Source organism: Chamaea fasciata, unplaced genomic scaffold, assembly GCF_029207755.1.
Source record: "Chamaea fasciata isolate MVZ Bird 193981 ecotype frontalis unplaced genomic scaffold, bChaFas1.0.hap1 SCAF_6, whole genome shotgun sequence".
Lineage (NCBI taxonomy): Eukaryota > Metazoa > Chordata > Aves > Passeriformes > Sylviidae > Chamaea > Chamaea fasciata.
In genome coordinates, this window is record NW_027094091.1 from 31,827,161 (window position 1) to 31,836,447 (window position 9,287).

Sequence of the window (9,287 nt, forward strand, 5' to 3'; positions counted from 1 at the left end):
GGATGTCTTCAACCCCAGGCTGGCTGGAGGTCTGAGCAGCCTGGTCTTCTGATGGAAGGTGTCCCTGCCCATGACAGGGAGATTGGAACCAGATGATCTTTAAGGTCCCTTCCAACCCAAATATTTCTATGATTCTATATCAATTTCCTGGAAAGAAGATGCAAAGCTGCAGCATGAAGAGTTGCACATAGCTTTTGAGAAGATACAATATTTGGTGAAGGACAGTATGCCATGTTGCCGCTTGGCACCTCCTCACCATGGAAAGATCATTTGACCTCACAGAGTTGGATTATCTCCTCCATATGCACACAGATGAAGGCTGGTCTTTCCTTTAAGTGTAGATTGTTACCCTGGTTGCGGCATTTTTTCTTGGAGGAATATTATATGCACTGAGAACCAGGGGCAGAAGAACCTGTTCTGTACACGACTTCACTTTCCCGATCAGCGTAAGTGTGTGTTTAAGACAAGATTAGGTTATTTTCTTCCCATACATCTTTATAAACATGTGACTGCATAGTTGAACTAATAAAATGAGCATAAGGAGCCACTGAAATATGTATCGCTTACCTATTTTTCAAGCTCTCTGATGATGCGACTCCACCATGCCTTCTTCTTGTGGAAGCAGCTATAGCTTCATGAATGTCCAGGAAACTGCCACCTGCACTAGCTAAGGATATATGTACAGTATATGCATATAGGTAGTGAACATGTAGGAGTCTCTTGTTTGCTTTAACATACTCTCTTTTCTGCGTCACTCAAGATGGGGCCTTGTAAACAGTGGTACTTTTGTTATAATTGTACTACTTTTCCTAGATCTTTGCTGTCTAGCAGGTTTTGACATTATGCAGTAAATTATGTACTCTAGCTCATACTTTTTTCCAATTACTTTATTGCCTTTTCCAGACATCAAAGAGAACTAACAATAATAATTACATTTACAAATACTACAGCAATAATTATTACAATTATTTCAGTCATAAAACTCCAAGACTAGGGTTGGATTTTTTTCTCATTTCTTTAAGAGATGAGAAGGTACTGTATGAAAAAAAAGTTTGTGGCATAGAAAAAATTCCACTACATCCTATGGTAAAAAGGCGTTTTGTAATGGTATATGAAAGACTCATACTGATTCCCTTAGAACATTGCAATATATAATTATGTTGGGTGGGATACATACTGTCTCATGGTTTCCTGAGGTTCCTGAAGTTTGGTAATCTGTACTCCATGAATGTCTTGAGATCAAACCCTCCCCTAGCCAACTACCATCTGATCTCTCCTTTGAAAGGTTGCACAGTGGTTCCTTCAAAGAACACAGAAATTGCTTTGTAGGGGCAGAGTGGCTATGAGAAGGTGCCCTTAAAAAGGAATACAGTTTTTAGTATTCATCCTTGGGACTTCAACTTCCTAGAAGAATGTCTAAGTCTCAGGCTAGGAACTAAGGGCAGGGAGGTGGAGGTACAGGCTGTTGAATCACAATGAAGGCACTTTCTGCTATGATCCTGGTCTTAAGGATTCCAGTTGGACTGTGCCCTACTCTAAATACCTGCACCCTTTATGGGACTGAAAGCATAATTTTGGTGCTGGAATTCACAAAAGATGGAGATGAGCTCAGGCACTGCCCGGTTTCCACAAAGCTAGCAGGAGACCAAGATTCTCTAAACAAGGTATTATGGGGTGAGCTAGTATAAATCCTTCTACATGTTCTGGGTTAAGCCTTCAGCAGGGCTAAAAATAACTTTGCAATGTTCACCAAAAGCCTACGAACTGAGTCACAGATCCTGTAATGAATTCCCTGTTGCCTTGAAGGACTCCCTTGTTTGAAGACCTGACACAGCTCCTGGAGAAATCCCCCAAGCTAGCCCTCACTACCCGGCCCGCGCCAGGTGTAGCCACCCCCAGGTCTGGCCAGGAATGAAAAGGTGCCAAAAACCGCCTTGGGCGCAGTCTTTTAAATGGGGGAGGTACAGGGGGAGGGTACAATTCTTCAGCCAATCAGGGATACAATGGGGAGGAGATTAAGGAGGGGCTCACAATATGACAACCAATAGGGAAGACAATGGGAGTGGAAAGGGCCACATGGGCCAATGGGGCCTCCTGGAATAGGAAAATTCCCGGGAGGACTTTAGGGAAGGGGTTGGGATAACAAGGACAGATAGGGAACTTTCTAGAATAAAGGGCAGGAATTAGGGAGGATTGACATTTATGTAGATGGGGTAAAAGGCAGGTCTAGGGAGTGAATGACAACCAGGCAAGGGAGAAGAAAACTTTGGGTAAAACCATCCACCTGAGGGGAGAAATAGGAACAAAGCATTCAAAAGGGTGTACAAAAATATACGTAAAGGAAAACACACCACCACAAAGGCCCTCATTTTTTAAATTACACAATCATTACATAGACTAGGACTGCACTTGGAGATGTTGTATTGTTACAGTAATTAAAAATTAAATTGCCTTTAATTTTTCAGAGCACACATACTAAAGTTCAGATTTCCTGTTAGCAAAAGTGAGTTTTTTCAGCCTAATTAATTGTATTACTTCTGTTGAAGCATAATGCACATTTTAGTTGCTGTAGCTTGAAGATGAATGTTAAGCAATCTCTTTCCTAAGTTTAATATTTTTATGTGTTAAATTTCCTAATTTAATATTCTGAATTTGAATCTTACAAACTACTCCTCTTTCTTCCCATGTGATATTTCATCCAGTAGTCTTCAATGTTTCTTTTTCTCATATTTTAAAATTAGTTATTTTGTTGGTTTTTTTTAATATGCCATTCTGCATGCAGTATGTTACATGCGTAGGTATCCAAGTTTAAACTTTACATACATCTTAAAATGACTTTTCTTGTGCTTCTTTCTATAATCACTTTTCTTTTCAAGAGAATTCAGTGCTCTTTTCCTAAAACAGCCTTTATGCACTATGCAGGAAAGTTTGCTAGATATAGACATGATGATGTGAGACTCACCCAAGGCAGGAGGCAAATCTATGAGATCAGATACTACATCTCAGCAAATATGAAACTGTTGGCTGAAGGATTTCTTTCCAAAAGTCTGCCTTTGCAAATGGGTTGCTGGACAAGCCTGCAGCTGCTTCAGTAGCATGTGTCTAATATGCAGACTGTTCCATAGGCAAACAGGTTTCCTCCTCCTTATAACTGATTCAATTTATAACAGAAAAACAACTCCCCTGGATTTCTAGGCACTATTTAAGTCTCTCCAAGAATATGGCAGAAGGGCAAGAAGCTGATCTCATTGGGGTGATCATTGTACCCTGGCACCTAAGACCCTCTGTTCTCCTAAGCACTTCTGGCATGATCCTGGTCAAATCATGCAGACTACCCTGGGGTTCCTTTGAGCCTGAGGAATAGCAGCAGCATTCCATGAAGGAGTGAGACCACAAGACCTATAAACTGGCAGGATCTTCACCATGGAAAAGGGACCATATCCATACCACTAGGAAGCCAATTATTGTGTGCATCTCTCCTGGAACAGAGCTGTAATTAAGAGCCTTGGTTGGTGCAGTTCCTCCTCTTTCCTCAGTTGTTTCTTTTAAAATGATGGCTCAGTCCCTATAGGTGTGCTGATGCAGCTCTTTGTGGTCCAGTGCTGCAAGCAGGGTCATGGACCTAAAGTACAAAAAAAATACTCTTTCCTAGTTAGCTACTGACCCAATTCATGAGATGCCCAAGGAATGACTGTGTTGTTCTGAATTTGGGGACTTTGTTCAGTCGCATTGGGTCTGTTTCCAAGGCAGGAAACTCCACAGTGTGGCACTACTAAGCAGAGCCCCTAGGTCTTTGAATAATGCATTCAGACTGGTGCAAAACCATGGGAAGAAAAAAGAGTTCTGATCTGTGTTACATATGCGTGAAGTCCATAAATATTTTTTACTTACTTAAATAGTAAAGGTGAGATAGTAGAATTTCCTTCAGGCTTTGCCTGTTACCTATTGAAAACATAAAGCTTTAAGACGGAGAGTTTATGCACAGGCTATTTATGTCTCTTTGATCTAATTGGTGATGCTTTATTTAAATAATAATGCAAATAAATCCTTGGGATAAATTAGGGAGTTTGAGACGTTTTCAATAATGCAGTATTACAAAGATAAACACAAACTCTTCTACTATCTGAGTAAATAGCAAGAGAGAGTCAGTATCAGATGCAGAACTGTAAACTCACATTTTGCTGTCCTTTGATCCCAACATGATTATTTGCTGTCAACATAAAGAAATTACTGAGGTGTGACCATGCTGTACAACTGTTTTCTGGGGTGAGAAGAATTGCAGTACATGTAGGACATAGAATGTGTGAGGAAAAGAGAGGAATTCTGATAGCAGGGAGAGGAGCTGGAAAAGAGGGCATGAAAGGCATGGGAAAGGAAGGCAAGGCAAACTGTGTCAAAAGAGATGAAAGTCTAAGAAGGAGAAAGATGCTAGCTGAAGAAAATGAATAGGACATGATGGAGCCAATCATTCACCATTAAGATTTTTAGCCAAGCAGATGGGTAACACAAAATCTAGTATTTTGGGGGTTTTGGGAATTAAACTAGTTTATTTTCAGGAACAATCCCCCTCTATTCATTTCCTGTGCTAGCTGCTGCTGGACACCAGTAAATGGCACTCCTATGCCAGGCGATGAGCATTGCTAGCCCACCTGGGACCAGGGACAGCCTTTAACAGGCCCAGCACGGGTATCATCCAGTTCCTACCTGCTCCCACCAAAGTCGGAAGATGATGCTCATGCCAGAGCTAAAATAATTCCAATGGGGGAAAAGGCCAAAAATCTCTCTCCTATAGGCATAGAAATGTAAAATAAAATCAAGACAAATGAGCTGAACCTCTGTCAAAAGACAGGGGATGTCTGTCCCAAGGGAGCTCTGTACCCCACTGCCTATGCAGACCCACCTATGTGCACAGAGCATGGTGCACAGGTGTGGATCTGAGCTGAGAATGCAGCTCAGCTCCCATGCCTGCTACAGCTGATTTTAGCAAATTCCAAAATAATTTCGGGGCCAGAAGCGGGGGTTGAGCTCAGAGCCCTGAAAGAGTGGAGGGAGGGGAGACTTTTATCCTAAAGTCATTGTTAAGCCAAAGAGGGGTTTATCCTCCACAGCTAAATGAAAATGAAAAGAGAAAAAAAAAAAAAAAGAAAAAAAAATCCAGGATAGAAACATTGGAGAGACAAAGACTGTCATGGACCAGTGCGAGTTTGGAAAATTACATGTAAATGACCCCAGTTTTGACCATGGTGGCCCTCCGCTAATCCCAGAGAGAAAATCTACTTAGCAAAGGAAAGTTTTGTTTAATTTGGTTAACAGGGACCAAAATGCTGAATATATTTATATTTTCAGGAGAATGTCATATCCTTAATGCTTCAGTGACAAAGTGGGATCACGAGAGCTTAAAGCACATAGAATAAAAGTCATGTAGCATTTTGTCCATATTCTGGACCCAGTGCTGATAAAAATTAGTGTTGGACATGTGTTTTCATAGTAGGCACCAGCCATTCCTGCTGCTGAATGTGTTTGGCTGAGTCCATAGTGTTTTGACCAAAAGAGGGTTCCCTCTGGATTTACCATCCTAAAGGTGACCCGAGGAAATGAGGGTGTTTTTCTCCCCTCCCTAGCTGACTCACCATCATCCCGCCGTGTGACCTCTTCCCCACTAATCTGGGATAGGAGCCTTTCCCAGGTTAAATGGAAGATACACATTCCACTTTTTACTCATTGTAATAAAGATCTTTTTGTCTGTCTCCGAATAAAGGGTCGGGTTGGTTTACAAATTGCGGGTCAGCCCATTCCGCGACCTGGGCAAACAACCTAGGTCAAATCTCCTCAAAGCCTCCCCACCCAACTGGAATAAGTTAATTTACCCCTCGACGGCTCCGGCACCGCCGGGCATGTCCGGGCTGCCCTGCTTCCAGAGGCTATGGAGACCCCCGGAACGCTTGGTTCAGGCGGGGCTGGAACTGCCTCGTCGGGAGGGAGCTGTGCCGCTGCTCCGCGCCGGCGGCGAGGCTGGAAGGACTCGCTCCCGGAGCTTCCATTGGTTTTATTCTCGGCGCCCCGCACCTCCGCAGCGGCCGCCTGCCCTCCCCGCCCCGTCCTGCGCCTTCGCCATTACTCATCCTCCTCTGAACAAGCTGCGCCGCAGAGAACTTCGCTGGCAAAGCACACGGGAGATGCCGATGCCGTTCGCATACGTGCCCCTGGAGCATCCCTCCACGGGTGGGTGGGAGGGCAGCACCTGCGGGGTTCGCGGCGGAGTGGGGCATCCGCCACCTCCGGGGTACCCCGGGACTCCCTCCCATTTCCCGTGACGGCCTTGGAGCAGGAGCCGAGTGACAGCGACACCCGGCCCGTCACGCCTGCCCCGCCTGCCCGAAGCGCCAGCCACGGCCGGTGCGTGCAGCAAGCTCCCTGGCCCTGGCTGACCACGTCTCGCTTGAGGGTTTTTTTGCCCTGGGTGGATGCCTGGGGAGACTCCCACCGGTACCCGAGGAAGCTCCCTCGCGGAAACAAAAAGGAGCGGCGGGTATAAACGTTTATTCCAAGGCATCACTTGTACAGGCACTGCACCCAGAGGTGGGAAGACGAGCGGGTGGGGGCAGCTTCAGGCCCTTGGAGAGGGCGGGCGGGGGCAGATCTGGGCCCCCGGGGGCTCCTCGCCCTCCGGGACCCCCGCGCATCTCCCTGCCCCCGTGCGCCCGGGTACAACCCGCAGTGTCTGCGGTCATAAATAGGTGTTTTTTCAGGCGGGACGAGTCTCTATAGCATGGAGGGGTGCTGGCCCGGGGGCAGCCCGAAGGCGTTGGGGTGGGAATGACCGAGGAGGTTGAGGTAGTGGCGGTCCAGCCCCTGCACGGATGAGAGGAAGGTGCTGCGCTGCTGGCTGGGGCTGGCGAGGGGTACGGCGGCGCTGGGCAAGTGGTAGGGCAGGGGGGGGCTGCGGGCGGCGCCGTGCCAGGGGAATGGCCCCCCCGAGGGCGGCTGGAGCACGCCCTCGGCGGGACTGTGGACGTGCCCGGGGCACTCGGGCCCAGGATGCAGCTGATAGGAAAAGTCCGGCTCCGGGAGGGAGCCCAGGGAGGTGAAGAGAGGCTCAGTAACGAAGCGTGCTTTGGACTGGAGAAAGGCCAGGATACGGGCGTACTTGGTGTCTTTGGTCTCCATCCTCTCCACTGTCGTCAGGTAGTGGACCAGGTTCTTCATGCACTCGTGGTAGCCATAGTGGAAGTAATTGGCGAACTCGGAGAGCAGCTCTGTTGGGAAGGAAAGGGAAGGGAAGAGAATCGAGCTCCTCAGGGTCTGGCCGGGAGAGGAGCGGGGAAAGCCGCCTCCACTCCGCGGGGGACGCGGCGGGGGACGCGGGAGGTCGCTCCCGCCCACCTACCCTTCTCCCGGCCGCGGGGGAAGTCCGCCGAGTGCAGGGCCCGCAGGTACTGCACCGTCATCTCCAGGATCTCCGCTTTCTCCAGCTTCCCCGAGCTCTGCAAGGAGCAGAGCAGGTGGGCATCACCGCTCCCCTGGGACTGCTCTGCGTTCCACTGGGCCACGCCCTAACCCCGCCGTGTCGGGGGGGGGATATCGCGGCGCACCGGGGAGAAAAGGGCGTAGGGGCTGCTCCCCCCCGCCTACCTGCTTGGCCAGAGCCATGGGCACCGTCTTCCCCAGCTCGGTGAGGCAGCGGTTGATGCGGTCCCTTCTCCGCTTCTCAATCACTTTGTGGGAAACCGGCGTCCTCTAAAAAACATACGGGGCGCGTTAGTGGGGGAGAACAAAGCAGATGGATCCAGTCTCGCCGTGGCAGCCACCCCCGGCCCCGGTCTCGACCCCTCCAGGGAAGCCAGTCCCCAACCCCGCTCCGAGCAGCGGTGCCGGGCGCGACGCGGCCTGGAGAAGGATGATGCTCCGGTGGCCGGTCGTCTCCGCGCGACCCTGGTGGCTTCCCGACTGAGCGGACGGCCCTGGCAAGGCAGGCTTGTTTTTGTGGGGGAGGTGTGGTTGTTTTTTGTGGGGGGGTCTTTCGAAAGGAAGGCGGCGAGGGGCGAGGGGCCAGGCCGGCTTGGCGGCCCCGGAGACCCGTGCGCGCAAGGCGAGCGACGACTCACCCTCCGCTCCTTGAGCTTGGAGGCCATGGTGAGCTCTGCATCCCCTCTCTCTCCGGCCCCCTTATAAAGCCATCATTTCTTGGGGGGGACCCCGGGGGGCCTCCACGGACCCGCTGATCCCATAGGATTAGGAGCGAGCGGCGCCGAGGGAATGTATGCATTAAAGATCAGGGTGGAAGGGGGCGAGGGGATGAGGGGCTTTTTTTTCTTCTCTCTTCTTCCTTTCTCCCCCTCCTCGCCCCCGTCCACGCAGCCGGGGGCGGCCCAGCTGTGTTGCCCCACGTGGACCTCGGGGACACACGTGACTGTCCCACAATAGCGGCGGGGACGGGGATGCGGCGAGCGGGGCGCAGGGCGCGATACCGCGCCCTGCGCCCCGCTCGCCTCATCCCCGGCCTCGTCCCCGCCGCCAGCCTTCAAATCCCCGGCACCCCCTACCCCTCCCCTTAGCCCCGGCGCTGACTGCATTTTAAAGCCTGTCCAGAGTCATTAAAGTAATTAAGTAAGCCCTTAATAGGCTGTTCCGCCCAGTTCAAGGGAGAACCCTTGGAGACGGAGTGGCCCCGTTTGTTCTCAGGCTTTTCTCACACGACTTGGTGACACGTCCATCTTTATAAGAGATGGCAGCGAGGATTTTTTTGTTTACACCGCTTTATGCGCCGGGGACACCCCGGCAGGTGTGGGACCGGGGGACTGGCACACGATATCCCCCCCATCAGCCCCCCCCCTTTTTTTTTCCGTCGGCCCAGGGAGGCTCTCGCCAGCCTTTGGCACACGACGCTCCTTTTTTGTGTGGTGTGCGCGTCTGTGCGTTGTTGTTTTACCCCCCCTGCTCTCCCCCTCTCCTTTGGAGAGGCTCAATTTGTAGCCTATTATCCTATAGGAAAATGTCCCATTGAAAAGTATGAATAGTTTCATTGGGCCTAAATTTTAATAATGCGGGTCAAAGAAAAGAGGGGCAAATAAAGAGGGGATCGCAGCTGGTCCGAGAGTGCATTATTCGGTGTCACCTGCGAGCGGGATCGCCGACAGACCCCCTATTCATTTGCCTAATTTTGGTCAATTTAACAAACTTCAGGAGAAATTATTGTGGCATTGTTAAGGAGGGTAAAGCTTTCTGATCGAATTAACAGCATGTTTTGATCCGGTAAATGTCATTAAAAAGAAAGAAACAATCGCGTT

At 49.6% G+C, this 9,287-nt stretch overlaps 1 protein-coding gene across 1 annotated transcript; it reads right to left on the bottom strand.

The window, feature by feature from the left end:
* Window positions 1-6,532: 6,532 nt before the first annotated feature.
* On the bottom strand, window positions 6,533-8,418 carry HELT (helt bHLH transcription factor). Its single transcript, XM_066184978.1, has 4 exons — window positions 8,106-8,418; window positions 7,633-7,737; window positions 7,388-7,484; window positions 6,533-7,256 (listed from the first exon to the last, which is right to left on the bottom strand). The coding sequence occupies exons 1-4, from the start codon at window positions 8,130-8,132 to the stop codon at window positions 6,763-6,765; spliced, it is 723 nt and encodes a 240-aa protein (XP_066041075.1). The 5' UTR covers window positions 8,133-8,418; the 3' UTR covers window positions 6,533-6,762.
* Window positions 8,419-9,287: the final 869 nt, after the last annotated feature.

What these genes read in the sequence shown, in the direction of transcription:
- HELT (XM_066184978.1), bottom strand. Translation starts at nt 8,132, where the DNA reads ATGGCCTCCAAGCTCAAGGAGCGGAGG. An exon ending in CCAAGCTCAAGGAGCGGAGG is followed by an intron (nt 7,738 to 8,105) that starts GTGAGTCGTCGC and finishes TATGTTTTTTAG; the next exon opens with AGGACGCCGGTTTCCCACAA. An exon ending in CCATGGCTCTGGCCAAGCAG is followed by an intron (nt 7,485 to 7,632) that starts GTAGGCGGGGGG and finishes TGCTCCTTGCAG; the next exon opens with AGCTCGGGGAAGCTGGAGAA.